The sequence below is a fragment of the Thunnus albacares genome, chromosome 16 (genome assembly GCF_914725855.1).
Source record: "Thunnus albacares chromosome 16, fThuAlb1.1, whole genome shotgun sequence".
Classification (NCBI taxonomy): domain Eukaryota; kingdom Metazoa; phylum Chordata; class Actinopteri; order Scombriformes; family Scombridae; genus Thunnus; species Thunnus albacares.
This window is the reverse complement of record NC_058121.1, coordinates 19,401,836-19,425,588: the sequence shown is the minus strand read 5'-3', so window position 1 is coordinate 19,425,588 and position 23,753 is coordinate 19,401,836. Positions and strand designations below refer to the sequence as shown.

The 23,753-nt window shown below is 42.0% G+C and overlaps 1 protein-coding gene across 3 annotated transcripts in view; it reads right to left on the bottom strand.

Annotated features, from left to right (window-relative positions):
• LOC122965383 (kelch-like protein 29) overlaps positions 1–23,753 on the bottom strand; it is a 219,385-nt gene that overhangs the window by 30,005 nt on the left and 165,627 nt on the right. For all 3 annotated transcript variants that reach the window (XM_044329397.1, XM_044329398.1, XM_044329396.1), the window contains 3 exons: positions 20,972–21,170; positions 6,916–7,098; positions 3,698–3,878 (listed from right to left, as the gene is read on the bottom strand). In XM_044329397.1, the coding sequence (XP_044185332.1) occupies positions 3,698–3,878; positions 6,916–7,098; positions 20,972–21,170 (563 nt within the window). The remainder of the gene's footprint in view (positions 1–3,697; positions 3,879–6,915; positions 7,099–20,971; positions 21,171–23,753) is intronic.

Sequence of the window (23,753 nt, the reverse complement as noted above, 5' to 3'; positions counted from 1 at the left end):
TAGGAAAAAGCTGTCAGTTAGTCGGAGCAAGGCTGACCACTTTAAAGGAGCTCAACAACCTTCACAGAGATGTAAAAAATACGATTCTGTCAATAAGCATTAGGAGAATGAAAATACACCTGAATAACTATCAGCATGTGCAGGGACGCTTATACAACAACAACAAATACGCTAGTTAATGAAGCTAGAGATAAACCACTTGTGAACAATGGTGGTCTCTCCACACATTTTTACAAGGCACATATTCATGTTCTGCAATTTGAAAGGTCATTTTAGTTTGAAAAGTTAAAAAAAAAAACAACATGATCTATGCAGATCGCTCCTTTCTCCTCCAGACTCGTTAGCCAAACAGCACAACATTTCTGATGAGAAAAGCTAGTTGCTATACTCAGTGTCATGTTGCTAACAGTCTTCATGCAATATTAACTTGCAATAGAGCTTGGAGGACGCACAAACCTGTGCATAGTGCGCAATAAATAAAACAAAACCATCCGTGATTGACACATCATTAGACACCCATGAATTATTCAATATCTGCAATCATATTGGTTTGCTAAAGGATCAACATGCTGAGGAGCATGCAGGCCCAAGGTACCTGATTGCAAGTTAAAAGCCTCCCGAACTCGACTGCTCCCATCCTTAAAAATCTGTCAGTCATTAGTGTAGAGAGCAGAGATGGGAATAAGCCTGCTCAGTCCTCTGAGTGTTGCTTTGGACCTCCTGCCGTTCCCAAAGAAAGGCTGCATCCTACTAGCTTTGAGATGGCTCTGATTGAAGACATAATTGTGAATGTGGGTGAATTTCACGGTTAGGAGCGTGAAACCCTCAGTGAGATGGATGGAGAGATGGGGAGCGAGGGAGGCAGTAAGGACTGCAAATTAGGAGTCAGGGTGCTCTGAACCAGAGCTGGAAGGTGAGAGATCTTGGCTGGGGGAGGCTGATATATGTAGACACACATACAGGCACACAAATAAACACAAGCGTGTGCACGGAGGCATACACTTCTACATATACTGAGGGAACAATGAGCAGTGAAACACACAAGTGCGCACAGAAATGCAGACGCATAGACAATGAAAAACACTTGCTGCGTGTAAACAATCTCTGCATCAATCACCCTATGAGCATGGCTGTGAGGTCTTTCTTCGGTTAATCTGCTGACAGTGAGACTCACTGATTTAGTTTTTGTAGTCCCTGACAAAAAACGACAAATTATGATGTTTTAATTCCTTCACAGCTTTACATTCCAACTGAGATAAATTACTCTTTAGAAGTGATGTAGGGGTTGTTGAAAAGCTCTTGTAGCTTAAACTTTTTAAAAATTGGTTTTCTTAAAATGGTGGGAATATCGCTTATAAGTGTAAATGTGTGCTGTGACTTGAACATTATGGTTTGGGTATTTACAGTACGTTTGTGAGAGACAACTCTGTTCATATTATATGGACAGAGTTATAAAATATCCACAAAACTTTTGTTGTAAATTATGTATAAACCACCACATTAGAAATGTAGAAAATATGTACTTTCTCTCTAGAGATATACAGTAGATATTTAAGTATTGTGTGATTCTGAGCTGCAAAGCCTATTAAATTAATTTCCTAATGCAACAGTGGAAATGTTATTGGGCTTTAGGGTACTATAATACTGCAGATACAGAACAGACTTTATCTGCATGAAAGAAAAAATATGTTCAAGCTTTACCTTTGTTGCCTTCTTCATGTTAAATACAGACAGATGTTGTGGTCTCCACAAAGGTGTATGCAGCTCACACTGGCAATGTTAACCAGTTGACATTCACAACCCATCTTATCAATCAATCAATCAATCAATTTTTATTTATATAGCGCCATATCACAACAGAAGTCATCTCAAGGCACTTTTCACATAGAGCAGGTCAAGACCGTACTTATCAGAAATAAGGTAGGATACCTAAATTAAACACTTTAAATGGAAGTCTGAGCCAATGCCAATTCATTCAATAACAAACCTTACATAAAAAAATGGCATTTTTTGATATGTCATATCAGACATACCGATTTATTACGAAAACCAGACATTAATTCCCTTATCTGTCTACTTCTAACTTCTCTAAAGCACAAACTTTGTATTTAAACATTCTATTCCCAGAATAGTTAGTTTCTGGACGTTCTCACTCATTTTTGACTCTCGCTCCACATAGTGGTTTCTGAAAAAAGAAAAAATGAAAGCCTGGGTTGCTTGGAAACAAGCCCATTGACTGCTCCAACAATTTGCCCAAACAGCTTGAGAGACATGTTAGCTTTTACATGATAAGGCCGGTGACCACAACCTTGACCCTGTGTTGCAAATGGTTTCAGCCTGGGCACCATATATTTTCTTCCTAACAATTACAAGTTCAACTATTTTGTTCATTCTGTAAGTTATTTCTCCCTAGCCAGTGCACCTTGTGAGAGGGCAGCACTAGGGCAGTAATAACAAGCAGAGGAGGCCTCTGGCAGTTCTTGGAGAGAGGCAAAGTAGGTTAAAGTTTTACAGTGCTGATAATTGAGTCCAGTTGCGCAGGGCCTCAGAGAAGCTTCATGATTGCACAAAAACACACACAAGGGCACAGACAGAGAACCACATACAAACACATCACACCGCAAAACACTGATTTCTTTGGAGCCGTGAATGCCCTAGATGCACCGGCAGCTCTCAAATTAAGCAGCTCAGAGACAGAGGAATCAAATGCGTTTCCATTACGGGGCAAATATTCCATCCACCCCCTGTCATAACGACACTGTATGGCAGCATTAGGGGGAAATATCAAATTAGGCTGTTTCATTTGGAGGACTGTTGTGCATTGCGAACAGCTTTGGAGATCAATTGAGCTGCTAGGTAATGAGCAGCAGCGGCCTGCTCTAATATACTCAGTAATGTTCTTTTGATTGCTTTGGTTAATCTCGCTCTGCTGTGCAGGGGAGGTAGCCCCCTCTCTGTTGAAACTCACTCCTCAGCCCAGGTTAGAGGGAAAAAGAAAAAAATGGGGGGGCATTGTTGCAAAAGTCAAGCAATATCAATGAAGTTATTAAATCTGGAAAATCCCTATTCATGTTTTATGCCACTAGGAATTCATTACCGTATACTCCATGAGGATACTGTCTATGTCTGGTTTATGCTGAAGAGTTTCAAAAAATACAGAAAAAAAAGAGAAGAAAAGACCCAGCTGAATAGGCCACAGTGGACGACCTTCAAATGAAGTGTTGGTGATGTGTCGATGCTGAAGTGGATAGAATCAGACACAGTATACCACTCTGCTCTGTGAAAGCAAATCCTCTCACTCATGGACCACTCACAAACAAGTAAAAGGCACTCTGTCGTTCCACAACAACACTCACAGCTGTGACCATTTAATATGCTCCGGCTCAGATTCATTCCTCTGCACCTTTTGCTCTCACAGAAAATGCTAACAAACCTGTCCAACCACTTTTGCAATATGCTCACCGCACTACTGCATGCTACACCATCTGCCACATTTCGCTGCGCAGTGTGAATATTTATTTTCTCAAACTGGATTTCTCAGCATCCACCTACTTTTGCAGAATCATCCGCGCATGCTTGGACATGGCTGTCAAATTGGGGTAAAGGCCGCACAGGACTGTGCATTCACCAGCTGAGAGCCGCTGGAGGTGTTTGTTGTTTTGTGGACAGCCTGCTGTTGAGACTGCGTGATTCTTACCTCTCCACGTGGTCCAGGTTCCCCGATACGCCCAGTCCTCCGATGGTGTACAGTTTGCCGTCATATACCAGGCTGTTGTGTCTGCAGCGGGCTACGGTCATCCGGGACACCAGATTCCAGTTGTCCAGCAGGGACATGTAACACCACACATCAGCCACCATCACACCAGACTCTGTACCACCTGAAATATATATAAGAAGGGTTTTTAATGTAGGCTGGTGGAGTGATCATGACTACCATCTGGTATACAGCTGGAAGGTAATGTGTACATCCAAAAATATGGCATCAAATTGTGGGATACTGATTAAAATATTGATTTTTTTCTTCTTTCTTGTGGCAGAGAACTGACTAAAAGTTGTTGCTGCTGTGTTGACTAGTCAACCAGCCAAGCTACAAAACTGTACTTGTTTCAGCTCGCTTCAAAGCAGCCCTGTTAGCTGTGTAGTTTGACATGTAACACCAGCCGTGACTCGGTGACCCTGTTCAGAGTGTGAGGAAGGTTACAGACCAGAGCCTGTTGATTGGCTAGCTAGAGCACCTCTGATTTCCCCACTGGCTGTCTGACTCCCAGCGGACACATGCAGACCTGTTCCAATGCCCAAACACAAATTTACATTTATATGAAAAGAGGGAGCGGAAAGGTACACGCAGGACAAATCCTGTTGCAATTCCACGGTGCAATGTCAAGGTCTGAGTACCGTGCAAGATTCTCGCACAAATGGACCGTGGAGGGAGAAATTCAGTCTACCTCTGGAGGAGCAACTTAAAGGTGTCTCATAGAGGGAGACACAGAGTGCACAGTGTGCCACTATAGAACAAAATAACTTGCAGAACACTGCAGTGACTGTACAGCCAGACTGAGGAAAAAAAGTCAAGTTAAATAAAAACCTCCACAGAAGGTAAATAGGAAAGACATTATATACAAAAAGAACTCTTTTGAAAAGAAAGGCTTTAAAGTTGTCAACAGTACTGGGCAAAGCAAAGCTTTCAAAGCATCAGATGAGTAAGCTTCAAGGCTAGCCACCTTTTTGAAACTCTTTAACTGTTTCACAAAGGCTCCATAAGTGGGTGACAACCTGGGGAGCTTCACTTTGCCAAATCATAGTGCTCACAGAAAGAAAATGTCCTCAAATCGTGAATGTCAAGTGTTGTGGCCTTTATCAGAATCAGATCTGATTTTACTTGATCTAAAACTATAATGTATTTTTTTTATCCTTTTTTTGTTAGTTGTTTTGCTTTTTTATATGCTAGTGGCAGTATTATGACACTACATTATGCCTGAGAGATCATTAAAATGCTCCTGATTTTATTCAGTATGACAAAATGACTCAAAAAAAGTTTACAGCACAAAAAGTTTGTATTTCCGTAACCATCCTAACCTGGGTTTTGATCCAAATTAGTTTTGTTGACATGATGAAATCAAGAGATGGACCATCTGCATAGGTGGCACTATGGTGGGGCTAGATGGGGCTATATAGTCCACCAAGAATTACAATAGCCCCACAAAGAAATGGCCGCACTTCACATTCAAAATCATGTCTTACTTATACTATTTTTGGCTGCTGTTTCTCCCATCCTCCAGTTGATCTAGTCCAATAGCGTCCCCAATTGCCACAGCAACCTTCTATGCACTGGAATCACCTTGGCGGGTTCACATTGCTCAAATGTATTGTTTTATCATCCAGCAAGGTCCCAGACACTAGTGAAAATGATGAAGTGGAGGCAGGCATCCAGAGAGAGATTTAAAAGAGCTGGATGAGGCCACCAGTGACTTGCTACAGTAGCTTGTCTTATCTTACTCAGTCCTGGCAGTGTTGTTAGAGATGTTAGCCCAAGAGTCTTGTGTCTCAGTCTGTTTCCCCATTGAAGAGTGTTTCTGTATGCATTTAGCACTGCCTTCTGTGGCTGAGGTTAGGTCTCAGGTTAAGTTATGGTTAGGCGTCAAAGGGATAACTGGTTGGCGTTAGAGCCTAGGCTTGGTACAGGAGGAAGATTAGAGGGACACAGATTTCGACACAACACCAGCATCAAGAGGAAGCCCCCTGGCAAAAATTCTACAACGAGAAAAGGGGCTTCATTTGGAGCCGATATGAATATGAACAGGACTTCTGGCTGGCATATTCTGCCAGTAAAGAGGCAACTTTTTGCAGGCATTTCTCTTGTTTTCTGTACGTGTTGCTTGATTATTGAAATGTGAGCCGTGTAGTTTCTGTTATTCTACTGAGTTTTCCAAAGTGGACTGTTGCACTCTTGACTGCATCTAACTACGTTCTACACTACCTGTCCAAGTGCTGAATATTATAGAAAATAAATCATGTGGTATCTACATTTATTTAAAAAAACAGTTAGGTACAGCATAATCAGACTTATGTTAACATATAAAAAATGTTGGTCCTCAATCACTTAAATTGGGGTCAGTGAGCATATTTACAGTATTCATTTGAACCAATGGGATGAAGATGCACTTAAAGCATACTATGTAGGATTTTCCTAAAAAAACATGGAATCTCTCTCCCTCTAAATCATCACTTATGACCCACTAGAAGTGTGTGGCGGTGTATGTATCTACAAAGACCCTGCCCTCTGCCTGCATTTTCTTATTTTCTTACTATTTTGCTGTGTTCAAGACGTTTCTGGGTATCAACGTTTGGGCAGTGGGTGTGTAGCTCCCAGTCTATAACTAGCAAGGTGTTAGGTCGGGATTCTATAAAAACATAGCAACAAGGTTACTTCACTGTCTCCATCTCTCTCCTCTGCTCTCTGTCTGTGTCATGGATGTATAAAGACCTAATCCGGCAATGCGGCATCTTCCCACAGGGTTGTGCAGAGGTGTGGGTGTGTTTATTTGTACTTCAGAACGTAACCACCGTGATTCAATCAGAAAATAACATTTTATTTATCTGATTCACTGCTTTGTTCTTGCTACCGCCGCTCCCTCTCTTCATTCACTCGCTAGCTTGCTCAACCACTGCTGCTATCGCTCTCTCTCACTCTGTGTCGTTGAGTCGGGAAGGAGGGGCTAACTTTGACAAATCCTGCATAGTATACCTTTAATTTGAATTGTAGTTCAACTATTGCCTTTACAACAGCCAGATCATCACCTTTCACAACTGTAGTGTGATAAACTGACGGCATCTACTGTCCTCTTGCTCTTTGCCTCTAAATAACTGCAAAAGGAAAGCTTCAATTGTGCTGCTGGAGTGGGTGATTTAGCTCACCTGACAGGTAGATGTTGTCTCCCGCCGAGATGACATTGAAGAACTCGCGGTCATAGAAGGGCAGGCTGGCCAGCGGGTACCACTTACTGTTCTGGGGGTTAAAACAGGTGACCGCTGTCAGGGAACGCTGGTTCATTCCGATAGCCTGACGCCCTCCCACCAGAACTATCACCTCTGCTACACCTAGAGGACAAAGGAACAGGAGGAGGGTGGAAGGAGAGGATGATGAGGGTGGACAAAGGATGGAAAGAGACGGGAGAAAGCAGGCCATCAGGGAAGGTTTCCACCACTAAATAAGGGCCAAGATTGAATCAAAGGCTCTTTGAGAGTGCCCAGTGCTGCTGTAAATAGCAGCATAATGTTTTGTGGCATGTTGCCCAATGTTAAAGTATTTACAGTATATGGCTTTCAGTGCAAGGTGAACTTTTTTTTACATTTATTAATGCCACTATTTAAAAAAAAAAACCTTTGCGCCTTTTCATTTTTAGACAACAACCTTGATAGGCTGCGAGAGAACCAGCTAACACACAACCAGCCGTAGATTATGTGTTGTTTTGAATTCACCAGGCCTTGGCCGTCTCTGAGTCAATAAGCTTGTCGGGAAATGCTAAACAAAATGCAAAATAGAAAAGTTTCCTCTTGGTCTCAGGAAAGTACTGAGTTAAATAAGAAACTATAACTCAATTACCAAGACTGATGGGGCTGTCATTCGTTTGGTTGCCGGCTATCTCTTGTATTCCCCCTTGCTACACATAATATAAGCGCTAAACTTGCATTCACCCGTCCACGCACTCACAATGAAACTTACACTGTTTGGGCAAGGCATAAGAGAATCACAAAATCAATAGGGGAGAATCAATGTGTGTGCATTTGTATGTGGAGATGTGTCTTGTCTCATATACACACACACACATGCTCTGAGAGCCTTGTGTGATTAAAGAAGATACTCAAAAAACACGCTCAGTGCTCATCCCTATTACTTCTCACCCGATCTCTGCCCTCAGACACGCATGCACACACACAGAGCTGGTGGATAAAGACACCAGTGATCCAAAACACACAAACAGGTTGGCAGGCTGCCACATGACTGTCTCAGGTCCTCTCAGTCTTCAGCAGCAGGCTCCAGTGAGCAGGCAAGACGACGAGCCGCCAGACAGAAATGAGCTGTGTGTTTGAAAGCAGCAGGCAGGCGGGCAGAGGGAGGCGAGCCAGGGAGGGAGAGGAGGGCAATAGGGAGAGATAGAGACAGTGTGAGGAGAAAGAGAGCAGGAGAAAAAAAAAAAACAAAAAGGGAATGAGAGAAAGAAAGAGAGGGATGGAGGGAGGGAGGGCTAATCTTCATACACTCCAAACCAAGGCTAACCACTGGTTTATCTGCTTGGATCGATCATTTTCCACACAGACACTCTCCTGACAGGCACATCCATAGGCGGCTGTGTTTTCCTTCAGCTCCTTTCAGTTAAAAAAACTATACCCTTATTTTTTTTTTTTCAAGAGCTTCTTTTTTTTTTTTTTCTTTCAAAGCTGGTAAAACAGAGAGCTTTTCTCTAGGAAGAGGAAAAGGGGTAAAAGAGGAGAAAGATACAAAAACTACAATGGGCTTTGCTGGGGCTGAGCAAACAGACAGAGCAGTAAGCACTGCCTCAGACATATCGTGCACATACAGCTTAGACTTAGTGGACAGCTTAATGCTGGCTGGCTCTTTTCCTCTGTAAGGTTTTAAGGATGTGTTCCTCTGTGTAGGATGGAAAATAAAGTGATGGCTCAAGGAGAAATTGTGACAGTGTCACGGCGAAGATGAAGGTCTGATACACGGGCTAAAAAAAGGACAATCGTGACAAAATGCAGAAGGCGTAGGAGTCGTACACGTCGCTGCCCTTCCTGGCAGCGTGTGAAAGATGTGTGAACTTGGAGGGCTGCTAAAAAAGATTTAAGTTGCACTCGTTCCCATCACGGGCCCGTTTTCACAGCTCCATGGCATCACGCCCCGGACTCGAAGCCTCAAACGGCCCTCAAGACCTCCAACAGACCTTGGATATTCAGCTAATAAATGGGAGTGTGGTTTTGTAGGACAGTCGCAGCTACAGCGGCTGTTCTTTGAAAATGAAAAAAAAGTGAGAACAGGCTCTTTTGTCTTCCCTCTCATGAGCCTCCAACCATACCTACACACACACACATTAATTATATTGACTTTGTTCTGCTATTGTTCTTCCATGTGATTAGTGTGCCGCTATTGCTGTACGTGTTTGTACTCTATTTCTCTTTATCTCTTTTTTCAACTTTATTGGATTCTAAAAAGTTTGACAGTTTTCCCTGCTTTCATAGGATTACATTTTTCATCTCCTGTCTTTCATCCTATTTGCTGTTTCAGTTTGTTTATATTGACTGCCTCAATTAACTTGGCGAAGTTTCTGTGTCTATGTCTGAGCCAATTTGGGATTTTCTTTCTTTGGTCTGCACATCAATCAATATTAGACTGTTTAAAAGTTGTTTTAATATCTATATAGGTTCATATTTTTCAGAATAAGATATCAAATTCAATTCCATCTTAAAACATGGTGGAAGATGTACAAAACATTAAATTTCCTGATTCTTCCTGTTTATTGGATTTTTCCACTCTAATCCTAAAATACAGACGACAAGACAAAACAGAAAAAGAGACATTTCTTGTGTTGTTATTTTACATAGAATTTAGTCATCCAACAAGCCAACTTGAAGCCCCACAGTGTCTAATTAGAGCAACTAAAGCAATCTCACATGCTGCCTCACTGTGCCGAATTGTACTTCTTCGCACATGCAGGTCTTTATTATCACCTAGTGCCCATGTGCAGGGTTGTTCTCTGCGCTTTCCGCTTGGCCAGACACGTCAGGGAGAGTCCACATCTGGGCGTTGAGGCTGCTGCGCAGCTCTGACCCCTGAAGCCCTGAACACACTCACAAGCTAACACAACCCAACACCGGCCTGTCAGAACGCAACAAAACAGGAGAGCGGCACCGCTGACGGGGAGTCACGGCATCGGATCAGATGACTGCGTGGGTGAGTGTATGTGTGTGTTTGTGCATATGTGCGAGTTTTCTCAGACAACGAAGCCTCACAGGGACGGCTGTCAGTCAGAGGTTTGATGCCAGTTGGGCAGAGGGATGAAGGGATGGAGAATCAAAGGATGGAGATGGGCGGTCGGGGATGAAGGGATAACCAAGACTTGACAGCTCTTATTTTTCTTTTTCCTGGTGGAGTTTATACCCATGGCAGTTTGGGGAGAAAATGCCTCCTCCTGATTGTTACTGACCTTTTGTTTTATTTGTGGTATATATTTAACCTGTCTATATTCAGGAAAAAGTCAACTGAGCACACGCTTTGAGCAACACCCTGTTTAAAAGAAACATATATAAACAGATACATAAATTCTAAAAGCGCATACCAGTACAGTCTTGTACTTTTGGGTACTATGCAACTCTACAGGAAGTGCCTTGTTTGTGACTTTAGGCTACAACAGTTAAGCTTTATTTGTACTTAGAAGTAGTGTATTTGTATATTGAAATAGGGTGAAACACTGCAGCAGCGAGCACTAAGCTTGACTGAAATGGCAAAATCTAAACAGCCCACTATATTGATTTTGATGTAAAGTACTTTGTAACCTGTGTTAAAAAAGGTGCTATATAAATAAAGTTTCACTTTTACTTAGTAACTATTAATTCTCTCACAAGTGGTTTCAGTTATAGCCAGCTATGAATTGTGTGGCAAAATAAAGCCCCAAAATGTATGTGATCTGAGGGACAGACAGGCTTGTGTAAGAGCTGAATCTCAAATTGAAGTTGATGCCCACCCACGGAGCGTGACATGCGCACACACACTTACACACACACACACACGCACCAAAAAAAAAAACACCTCCTGACAATTTCTGCGCATTGCTTCCACCCAACTCGACTTCAACTAAATGAAACCTATCTGTGACAGGAGCACACCGCCCATGCTTTACCTCATGCTGGAACAAGCTGGATTCTCACTGAGGACATATACACAAACACACAAACACACACACACACACACACACACACACACACACACACACACATACAGTCACTCCAGAAGAAGAGAGGTTGATGGAAAGATGAAGACAGAATGGACAGATTCTGTCGTTTCTTCTTCCCTCCTGCCACACTGAGTCTTATCTCACCTTGTTATGTGTCTGCTTGCTCTCTGCCCCATGCTGTGACCCTGCTTTCCTTATTCCTCTTCTTTTTTTTTTTTACCCCGCGGCTAATACCTCTCTTCTTCTCTCTCTCTCTCTTTCTCAACCCTCAGGTGACTTCACTCCAACTCTCTCTCTCTCTCTCTCTCTTCAGCTCATTCTCTCTGGAACCGCAGCAGTCTGCTCTTTTACCGATATTCTCTCCATTTCATCTTCCTTCCCTACTTCCTGTTCCTTTTACCTCATGTACCTTTTACCCCAATGTTTTAGCCTTTTGTGACCTTTATTTAACCAGCCATACTTGCATATTCTGCAGAAGAAGTCAAAGGGAAATTGCCGGGTTGGGTTAGGTGGAGTTGCCAGGACAGGACACATACATTTACACGTTGAGATTTAAGTTGAGGGTGCACGTCAGCCAAGAATTATCCTCCCAATATCAGATTTCTTTGCCTGCAAGTGGTTGTCGTATTACAGCAGCAACCCAACAAATGCCAGCTCCAAAGTTCATTCTTGACCTTGACAAAAAAAATCTCACCTCAAGGTCCATTTTGTATCTGGTAATATTGCAGGATTTTCATCACTGCTGTTTCCACGATGAAGAACTTTATGAATTTTAAACCTCAACTTTTAAACCAATATGGATGAGGAGTTCCTAAAGTGCTAAAAAAAAAGGGAGAAGTTTTAACATCTACAGCCTACTGCTGCTAAGAGAATCAACCCAACATAAATACATATAAATCAACAACAGATAAAAACGAAGCTGCAATTTCCTTTAGAAGGCGTGTAGATGAGTTTACGCCTGTACCGTAGAGGGTGAAATTACAAATCACTTTGCTGTTTCAAATCGTTTTGTTCAATTCAATTAAAAAAAAAAAAAAAAAATCTGTAGTTTGATGTTCTGTTCAAACATGATTGTTTCATGATTGTATCTGTAGCTTTCACAGTCTTTCAGTAAGCTTTTAAGCGGTAATCTTATTATGGTTAAGCTTTCAGTCACCAGTGAGGGGAGCTCCTGTTTAAAAAGTTTCTGACAAGGAAGCTTCAGTTCAACTTGAGATTCGTAGTTAAGGATTTGTTCATTCATGTGCAGAACACCTCCACTGTAAAGTAGACTGGGTGTACAAAATGTTACTGGTATCTAAATATTAAGTTGCAGCGCATTTTTCACAATCTCAAACTGTCTGAGAGATTAAAAGTCCTCCTCCAACTTCTCTGCTTCTCTTTATTTACTGTACATCTCCTCCTTTATGACTAGTACAGATTTAAATAGAAATCTGTAAAGGATTCAACTTGAGCTCTGTTTTTTCTTCAACTTTAAGTTTATTAATATCATAAAGGAAATTGGCTTGGTTTTCAGCCAGACATTAAAGACATAAGTCACAGGAATACACTGGATGACAATGGAAAAAACTCCACCTAGTCTGACGAAAACAAAGCAAAACATGTCAACGTTTCAGTAAAGGTGACACGTATAAATATATATATGCGTAAATATATTCATGTAGTATACGACTGGGGAAAACTGGAAGCGCACAGACTTTTACTCACAGGGTATCACAGCCACAGTGACACTGGCAGTCTGTCTCTCAAGGCTCAGAGCCATTTATATCTCACTGCTGGTCCATAACCATTTCCTCTTATCTCAGTCGCCTCTCTCTATTCTCTCTCTTTTGCTTCTTTTCCTTCCTAATCCTATGACTTCTCTCTCAGGGTGCTAATTTGCTATGGTGAGGATCAGGGGGCCAAAGGCTCCCAAATAATTTCAGGGTCCAGGGATGTACAATGTGTATACTATTTGTGCGCATGATTTTAAGTGTGTATGTGTGCATTCTTGGATGTGTGTTTATCTGTTGAGCGAAAAAACTGAATACAAACATTTTTTTTTCTGGCCTCAAGTGTCCTCAAACCCCATTTAAAGGGTCAGTTCAGTATATCACTGAGTCACCTCTAATGGTGAAAAGCCTTTCAAATGAAAGAGAGTGTTTTCAGCAAAGGGGTTACCCTACAGCCTACGTCTCTTCGGCTTATCAGACAGCCTGCATACAAATGGGGAATCCTTTTTAGTTAAGAAAACAAGAGCTCTTCCTACTTCAACACGGATTACATCTACTGAATATACTCTTCTGGCAAGCGGGGTCCGATATATTATCCTCAAGCACTGGAATGTTCTCAAAAGCGATCCACCTCTAATATCAGCTCAGAGCCTCCTTCGATCACTCTTAAACACAGACTTGTTCATTCTGACACTAGAAAACCACCTGTCAGATGCTAAATACTTCATACATCCACATACTGGTAAAAAAAAACCCAAAAAACACCACACACAAAATCCTTCCTAAACTGCAGCAGCACTCATATTCTCAACACGCTGAAATGTTAACTGTGGTCTCGTTTATAGTGAACAAACTAAAGATTGATATCTGAACACAAAACTGGAAAGTACACATAAAACATGGATAAGGCTATGGCACGAGCTAACCATGGCTTTGCAGTGTCATTAAAGTTTTATTTCATAAATGATTATACTCAATGGATGCAGTACTTGTATTTTTTGTACTTGGTTTTGTAACTAGGATATATCTGTGCTGTTTTGTTTCTGAAATCCTGTTTAACAAACTACTTTGTGAAACTGATCAAGGCACAGTAGTGTAAAAACATTGATCTGCTTGCGCTATTAAAGGCTGCAAATCAATAAGTCGTTTTTTTCTCTAAAATTACACGTAGTGATATCTGGCGATGGTGATACAGTTTCAGTTTTATCTGCCCAAGTTTTGAGATTTCCACCTCGACTCCAGTACAATGGTGAATGAAATGTTATTCGTGGAGCAGCACTGAAAAATTACATCAAAAAAACTGAAATAACCAGTGTACCCAATACGCAGGATAATCCATACATCTCACTGTGAACAGCTTTTGGTGGAACTACTTTCTACCGAAGAAATAGCCCTGTGGCGGTTTGTTCTCTGGATTTCTCGGAATAACTAGGACATTGTGTCTAGAAAGAGATCTTGCTGTTGAATTTTTTAAATGTAATGTTCGGTGGCAGAAATCTCAAAGATGATATCTCAAAGATGGTGATGTCTCAAAACTTTTTCAAAAAAAAAAAAAAAAAAAAAATATGGCAGGATACCACTAGAGGGGAAAAAAATTGATTTCTTGTAATTTCGGTGAACTGTACCTTTAAAGTCTGTGGTATTTGAGTGGCATTTGAATGTCACACATTCTAATTTTATAGGCTCAGATAAGAGACACACACACACACACACACACACACATATCAGATCATGGTCACTTTTGGGGAAATTACATAAACTTTCATTCATTTCCTGGAGACTAACCTTAACCACTGACCCAAAAAACAGCTTTTTCCCAATTGGGGACATAGCTTTTGTCCCCAATTTGACAAGCAGTCCCCAGTTAACTGGTCCTAAGTCTGAGATTTTTCCCCAAAGTAGCCTATGACAGACCACACACACACACACACACAGATCTGCACAATCAGCACATGCAATGACAAAGCTCTAACCAGTTTCACTTTGTCTGTTGAATATTGGATGAAGCTGAAGCAGCCTTCGAGCCTTGCAGCAGGTATAGCGGGTCAAAGTGCCAGATGCAGTGTGAGCGATGGTGAGGCTGATCCGTGTTCTTGTAAATGCTGCTCGCTTTGGGTTTGAGCACGTACTGCAGCTTTAGCAACAGAATGAGTCAAGTTTTCTGGCAACAGCCGAAGCAATCGTTCACCTGCAACCCCCCCCCCCCTCCCGCTTCCCTCCCTCTCCCGCCCTTTCCTCCCTCCATGGTAGCTCAGGCTGACAGTAGTCACTAGTCAAAAGGTCAAGCAGACGGAACCTTAATCTTGGCTGCAGCCCCTGCAGACATTCAGACCAAAGGTTATCTAATCTGGATTTACTGCCTCCATGTTACATTTATGTGCCGAGATAGATGTGTTTGCTTGAGATCTCACTGATAAGCCGCAGGAATATCAAAAACTCATACTCCAATTCTCCAGTGAATAGCTGCATCCAACTTTCTCTCTCTTGCACTTGCTCGCTCTCTTCCCCCCCCCCCCCCCCCCCCCCCCCCCCTCAAATACCATTTCAGACTCCAGAAATAAAATCGGAAGAGGATCCGCTGAAGGGCACTCTTCACATAGAGCGATTAAGACATTTCTGGCACATTCTCCTGCATCCTGCTTTTCCAGTTTGAGAGGTGAAACAGAGTAATCTCACGCTGCAATGGCTCCAAAAGACAAACCAGGCTGAATAATTACACAGAGCAGGACAATAATCAACGAAATCCTGACATTAAAAAAAAAAAAAAAAAAAAAAAAAAAACACACAAAGCTGAAAAGTGTCTTTCCAAACTGCTGACAGCTTCCCTGTTGCGATCGCCTTGCTTAATGGTTAGCGTTGAGGCTGCGCAGCCAGAGAGAAAGATGACAAATAAATTCAATTATTGCATGAAAAAGAGCCACTGTCACCGTTTTGACGAGGAACAGTTGAGGGGACGACGAGGCGATCAGCGAGAGAGTGTTAATCGCGCCTGAGCCAGAAGCAGTAGGTGGCAGGCTTCAGCGGAAAGTCATCTGATGATCTTTTATGCTCTCCTTACAAGGTGTGAATCTTGTTCTCCTTTTCTTTGCGGCGGTGGCACTCAAGGCCACTCTCCAAGGAGCCGCTGGCTGACAGAGGTGTGAATGAGCAGATGAATGTCACGCCTACAGGCTTCGGGACCTCACAAAAGAGCCCTGGTTTTATTGTCTCTAAACTGTGGATGCAAAGCCAAGCTATTGTGCAGGCTGATCTAATGAAATCCAGTTTTTTTTTTTTTTTTAGATCAACACACAACCAAGCACACTGTGTTTTATTTGGCTTGCCCTCTGCTGCAAGAATTCTACACGGTTGATAATGTTTGACATCAACATTTCCAGAGAAATTTAGGGAGCGACTTCAATCCTGCTACAACAAAGGGTTCTGATCTCAGTTTTGAAAAAAAAAAAACTTCTAGGGAGCTTTTAACTGAGTAATCTATAACTGCAAACACCAATTCATGCATGAGGAATGATCACATAGATAAAATGCTTGTACAGAGAGACAAGGCTGAAAACTCCTATCTCAGTAGCCCCTGCTGCTGATGCTGAGAGTGTCTTACTGTAGTTGTTAAATTTTCCGCCTTTAGATACATGAACACTTGATTACAGATGATGAAGTGGACGCAGAGAAAGACAGGCTGAGAAAGAGTGGAGCTACTGTTAAGGATTCCCTCCTACAGTGTATGTATTTAAAGGTTTAACAATGCGTGTGCACGTGTGTGTGTGCGTGCGCGCGTGTGTGTATGCGAGCGAGACAGAGAAACAGTGTGAGTCGAGCTGGACCCCTGCGTCTCCTAGTCATTACAGCTCATTTGTCTGAGTGCTATTCCACTTGGCTGGGTTGACTTAACAGTTTGCCCTGGCGCTCTCCACCCTCCTCTGAGCCGAGCACAGCGACACATGTGGAGAGAAGGAATTGGGAACATAATGTATGAGTTTGTCTGGGACGCGTACACACACACACACACACACACACAGAGCATGTATCCCAAAGAAAACTTTTTCCCTGCTCCTTAATAGCACACGAGTACACATATAGATATATAACGCCACCGAAATCAGAGCGTATCTTATGTCTTGAGACAAAAAAAAGGTTTGTGAGTAAACTCGCAGCACCAGCGGCTGTTTAATCCCCATTATCCCCTGGAAACACTAATGATAGCTAATCAGATGCACATCCACACTCTAATTAACCAATTACTGTAGCAGCTAACGGATACACATACAGTACGTGAAACGCCGTGAATTCATTATGAGGTTCTCATAGTTTTCACTTTTAACCCGAGACTCTTTTTTTTTGGGCCAAATGAGGAAGATAGGAGGCTGTTAAGAGAAGACATCAGCTGCATCCCCCCTGCCTTCCTGAAAAGTTCACTGTTGCAGCAGGAAACAAGTAAAATGAGATGGAAGGTAAAAATAAGTACCATTTAAATGAGTGCGCAGATTTTGTTAAAAAAAAAAAAAAAAAAAAAAAAAAGATACAAGAATGCCAACCGCATGCACACATTTACACAAAACCCATGCATACCAAGCAACTCTTTATGTCTAAAATTGTATTCCTGTTTGAAGATCAAAGACAGACAATTTCTATGCTGAGCATCTTTTTTGGCCACTTAATTAGCATCTAATAAAAGTAATGGGCAGAGCATCCACTCAATAAACACTCCAAAATGCAAAATCGGTGCAGCGCGAGACAGAAGGCTGTCTCATTTTCAGTTAGAGAGGCAGCTTAAAAATAACCTTTACGCCATGGTGTCTATTCAGACTTTTATTACTCTTGCCTTGGGTTAATTCTGAGAGAGAAGAGCTTTGTCCAAATGTTGTCCAGCATTGCTATACATATATTTTTTGTTTCGCACCAGTTCACATTTGGTCATAATATAATATTTAAAGCTGGTCTAGCCAATAATTTTTACATTAACAATGCATCAAATGACTGTGTATAATGTGAAAGAAGACACTTGTTGTAAAACCATAGTGAATTGTCACTAGACTTTGCAGTTCCCGTCAGCTGTACGGAGCATTTCAGCATCTTTTTAACTCATTTCTTTGGTTTTTATGTCCCGCAACTTTACGGTTTTAAACTCTCATTCTCATCGCTCTCATAGGGTTGTTTTCAGCAGCAGCAGGCAGCTGTTTTCAGTGGAAAAAGCTCTGTACACTACCTTTAGTGCCAAACAGCAAAAAGACAAAGCTGGCAACCAGCTGGTGAACATAGCGGAGCATTTAGCAGCTAAAATGCCAAATATTTTTTCTTAAGAGTTGGTGGAGAGTCAAAACTGAAAGCTGAAAAAAGAGTGAATATGTGGACTTATGCTGGTTAGGTGGACAGAAATGCAACTCCAAATAAATGCTAATGTTGCTCTGAATGTGTAAATAAGTTAATGTGTTTGTTAACACTTTTTAAGGTGATAATATGTCAGCATTGTGTTGACAGCTTACTGCTCTAAAAAGCAATTAATGCAGGTTAAAATTTAAACTTGTATAACAATTAGAGGCTGACTAATAGCTATATCAGCATGGCAGATATTATTGATTTCAGCTCATCACATTTGTTTTGCTATTGTTGTATACGTGGGTTGATAAGTGACAAGAAACTGCAGTACAGAAATACCAAAAACAGGTTTGAATCAGAGAGAACAGACAAGTTTCTTTTTTCGACAGTAACAGCTCCTTAATTGAAGAGATTCTAATGAAAAATGTTTGTCTATGTTATGCGTTTATGTTTTAAAAAATGAACATTGGCAGATGTATTACTGTCACATTTTTTAAAACTTTAATATATCATTATTGGACTCTTTCAATACTGAAATCCAGTATTGGTCTGGCTCTATTAATAAATAATAAAGGAACACTTGCACTGCGAGTATAACATCAAGCATCTGATTCACAGATTGAAGCCTAGATGTGAAAGGATATTAATAAATAAATATCCTTTCACTGGCTCAAAAGAGTAAATTAAATTTCTAGATTGAAAAAAAAAAAAAATTCATTTCAATCCATTCAAATTTATCAGTCGTAAAAAGACTGAATGTATGAGGCACTCAGACATGCGGCCCTCACACACACACACACACACACACACACAGTATGAACACAAACACCCCCACTATAATGCACCCACATATTCACAGATTGACTACGCTCAGCAAGAAGTGCTTCACGGATGGCAGTTTTCCTTTCTTTTTCCGCTTGACAGACTTATCAACCGAGCTCAGGTGGTGCCCCATCTGCTTGCGCACATTTAAAGTACACACACACACACACACACACACACACACACACACACACACACACGCACACACGCACGCGCACACACTTTCTGCTTACACAAGAAGACACATGCTCTAGGAATAAACTCAATCAAATGTCTGCCCTTCAAATTTCATTTCTGATCCCCCTGGCTCCTTCTCTCCCTCCCTCTCTCTCTCCGACCACATCCCGACCTCTCCTCCTGTTCTCCCACGTCCCTTCGCTTTCTCGTCCTCTGTGTGCCAGCCTCGCTCCCCGACAACCTCAAACTCTCCCTCCTCAGTCTTTATTTTATCTTCACGGCCACGTGCTAGTCCCCATGTTTACCCTGCAATCCCAACGACCATGCGCCCTGCTGTGCGGAGCCCATCCTGTCCAATGCAGCAGATGGCTGAACGGCACACGTGCACACAAACAATCACGACCGCAGATGCACACACGCAGGCGTACAAAAAAAACTCAGACCTACAGGAATGCACACAGCTACACAAAATGTCAAAGTGCATTTGTATTTATCTGTACACCGAGTGCGGTACATCAGAACACATGAGCACACAGTTTTTCACACTTCACTCCATGAATCCAACAAGCAAACACGCTGATAAAATTCTCGACCCAGATAGTCAGTTCATAAAGAACTTCAGATTCTGAAGAGTTCAAAACTTGATCGAGAAAACATATTTATCATTCACTGAGCCATCGGTGTATAATGCATCATGAATGTATTAATCTCAGCAGCATTTATGCATTTATATAATTCTGTTGTACAGAGCCACAAGATGCTGTGAATCAATACAAACTTCAGCCTGTATAACGGGACTGCAGGACGCATAAGATATGCACATACCAAACACTATAAAATGGGCCTTGACAGAAAATGCTTCAAGAAACTGCTGAGAACAAAGAGAAACTACTGGATAGAGGATGAGTAATGGAAGGATGCTGAGTGCAAATAATGCCCCAAATATCTTTTCTCAAGAGGCAAATGATTTTTTATGTAGGGCCTCATACGACTGCATTGGAAGCAATTAAAGATTCAAAAAATATTAACCTAAAACAAGTCCTCCAATGTTTGTTTACTGGCAAGTAAACACACTGGCTGGACAACAGAGTTGGCTGGTAAACTGACCTCTCCATAAAGTGCCATTTGTTAGGCAATTATCTTTATTCTACCAAGCAGAAAATAACTTGTGCTGAATAGTAAGGTGTGCTGGTGCGAGGCTCATAATACCATGCAAACACTATAATTAGGCAGCTCTTTACAGGGGGAAAGAGTGAGGTCCTGGCCGACCTGAGGGAAAAATCTAACGGCCAAAAGCAATTTGCAGGCGCTTTCCAATTTCCATGAATGATTCTTTGATTTTAACGATGTAAACAAACATAGTCTTCAATGGCTTGGACATTGGCGTCGGCCGGACAGTGAATGGTTGGCTGGTTGCTTAGAAAGCGAGGACAGAACTGACTGTGCCTAGCTGGTGTTAAAAAGTTGTTAGGGGATGTTTATGTGCTGGGTTTGCTGTAAAAGAGCCTGAGTTCAGTAGCTCACAAACCCTGGGAAGCCGTTATGGTCTGCCACCTTCAACTTTCATGGTAAACTCAATCATACGTGGCTCCAGCAATCATTTGTTTGAATGCGGAAAGAAAAATCTGTCCTGAGATTTGGAAATATGATCTGTTGCCCATGTGTTCGTGTAAGTATTTACTGTAGTTGTCTGGAAAATATTATGGAGCTCTAAACCATTGCCTTCCAGTTGGTGGATAAAATCAATACAATGCAGTGGCAAGGCAAGGTCTCCTGGAGGGTCTTGTAGGGACCTGATCTCTCTGTCACCTTGTTGCAGTGAAATATGAATAGTGGATATGTGTGCGTGGGTGCATGGATCCCAGAAATAAGTTCTGGGTCAATTACACCGGTGGGAGGCAGATCATGTCACTGGCAGCTTGTTCTTGGGTCATACAGGCCAAAGATGCACATCAGTTTACCTATGTTTTTGTGTGTGAGTGTGTGTGTGTGTACCAGCAGAGAGTCTTGGCCGGGTCCTGGGTGTCTGCATCTCTTGCCGTGCGTGGGGCAGCATGTGGTAGCGCTTGGCTTCGTTGACCAGATCACGACACGCCTCCGACGATTTGATCAGCTCCTCGTTGTCCACTACGTTCAGCAGGTAGGACGGATGGATGAAGGGAAGGCGCACCACCGCCAACAGCTCCGACAAATGCTGAAAAGACAGAAAGGAGAGGGGAAACAGAAAAAGCAGGATTAGAGGTTGAAGGCTGCTATGAGTGAGTGATGCTTAAACAACATAACGGAGGGAAAAATAAAGAAACAAAAGCAAGCACCAATAAAACAGTATTTGTGGATATCTAAATTAATTTAGACTGAGTGAAATTACCAAGGATGATCAAAGAGGTTTTATATGAACAGCATTAAACAGAATAAAAACACAGTGGATCAAAGTCAGTAAACACAGACACTCACATCTTTCACAAGGAACGCAGTTGGATTAACTCCCCACCTCATTATGAATGTTTTTTGCTGTACAAATAACTTTGATATCTTAAAAGATAGGAAAAGCAACTATCATGTTTGATAAAAACCTATTCTGTTGTAAGTCAGGAAACCTAATAGTGGAAAGACCATTAGATCAGTTACCTTCTGTGCCAGGACCTCAAAGCTTCATTTTGACACCCTGCATGCATCGGTTTTCTATTTCTACATGAGAGCAGGACAAAATGCCCTGGCAAAGATGGAAGGATGAGAGAAGAAATCCTCAAAATCCTCCAAAAATGCTGGCAGCTTTTTTTATGTACTCACCATGATAGCCTTATTCACTCTCGCACATTTCCAAAAACTACTAACAACTCTAGAGACTTCTAATTGAGTCATTAAAAGCAATTCATCACAGAACAAGAGGCTGCCAATCACGTTTTGCCAAGTTTTCAGTGAGATCCGCTCAAAATCTCACTTTCACATGTGCATTTGGTTACGCCGCAAGAGCCGAAACAAAACAGCAGGGGGTATCTTACTTCCACCTTCTGCTTCCTATTTTTCGGTCTCGAAATTAAATCTTTCAACCGAAAGCTAATGTTCTTCTGCAGCCAAATTAAGACCCAGTTCTGGTTAATCACAAGCCATTCAAACCAAGAGATGATACAAATCAAGACGCCATCGCCAGCTTTAGTTTTTTAACATTCAAGTGAGAAAAAACAAATTAAAACTGATTTTACACAATTATGACTTTAAATTGGCACCTTTTCCTTTAAAGGGTCTGTTGAGCATGAAGATGATGCTTTTAAGAGGGTGAACATTGAGATTCATGGGTGTGGAAAGAACCTTAACTAAGAGAATCCTAAACTAAAGTAAAACTAATGTTTGTGTGCTATGTGTGCTATGCTATGTTCTATGGCTGTGTGTGCATACATTTACGTGCTTGAACTGTATAGGTGTTCAGAGATAGAGGCAGGACATCCTGTTGCCAGGGTAACCTTGTCTATAGCTCTGGCTGCCGAATGCTTTTTTTTCTTCTGTGTGTGCGTGTGTGTATGTAAGTGTATGTGTGCTGGTGTGTACTCCCATGGGAGTCTCATCTATGTCGACAGTAAAAGCTGTAAACAAGCTTGGACAGAGCGACAGAGAGCTGGGTGGAGATTGACCCCTCTGACCCTTCGGCTCAGAGCGACGTGACCGAGCCGCGCAGGGAGAGTGACAAAACAACAGACTCAGAGAAACATCATTCAGGGGAGAACAAATAATAAGCTGACACTCTACCTAAGCATCTCTCTCTCCCACCTGAGGCCTTTTACTCTGGCATGTGTCCCATTTGTTTTCTACCGATGTCCTGGGCGCATCTGACCAGAAAGCAAGAAATCAGACAGTGAAGAGAAGGACCATGTGGAGGAGAGAAGAGAATGGCATGAGAAGGAGGGGATAAGACATGAGAATGGAGGTGGGAAGACAAGCGAAGACTGAGGAGGAGGAAAGGATGAGAGGTAGCACGACAAGAGAGGAGAATAGACGAGACGAGCCAACTGAAGTGAGCTAAAAAGACGACGAGAGGACGGGAGAGAAGATGTGACAGTTCCACGGCAGTCAGAGAAATCTGCTGATGACATTTCTTCTCTGCAAGCTCGCTGGGAGCGAAACGCCATCCTGCAGATGGGACTGTCTGCTTCCCTCCTCCGACGAACGCACACAGCTTACCCAACAGTTTATCAAACAAACAGCTCAATACCCACATAAACACTGGTGGTTGCTCGCAGCAGCTCAGCTCAAACACAGCAAGAAAGGAGAGTAAAAGCAAGCTACCTAGCATACTGCAATATTCTTAAAGGTGCAATATACGACATTCAGCCCCACTGCCGCCATGTTGAGGACGACTTCCGAAACGAAGAACAGAGAAGCTCGGATAACAACACACACAGAGGGAGTGTGACTTCATTCTCTGCTCAGGACGCCATTACTTAACCTTATCTTTACATAGCAAACAGTTGTTTTTTGACGTCTAGTAGGGCTGAATGTCATATGTTGCACCTTTAAGGGAAGAATCACTAGCTCAAGAGAAGCTGCTACCTCCAATTACGGTTCCCCCATAGTGGGAGATATGCCCCAGTAGTTACTGAGTCATGTCACACTCAAATTGAGGTGACTTAAGCTTCAGGCTTGCTTTTCTATTACAAGCTACTTTTCTCCAGGTCTGCTACAACCTCACCTACATTCATGTTATGACATTGTATAATGTGATTAATGCCAGTAATTGGATGTGGACACATTTTAAAAAACACATATTTGACAGTAAACCCCT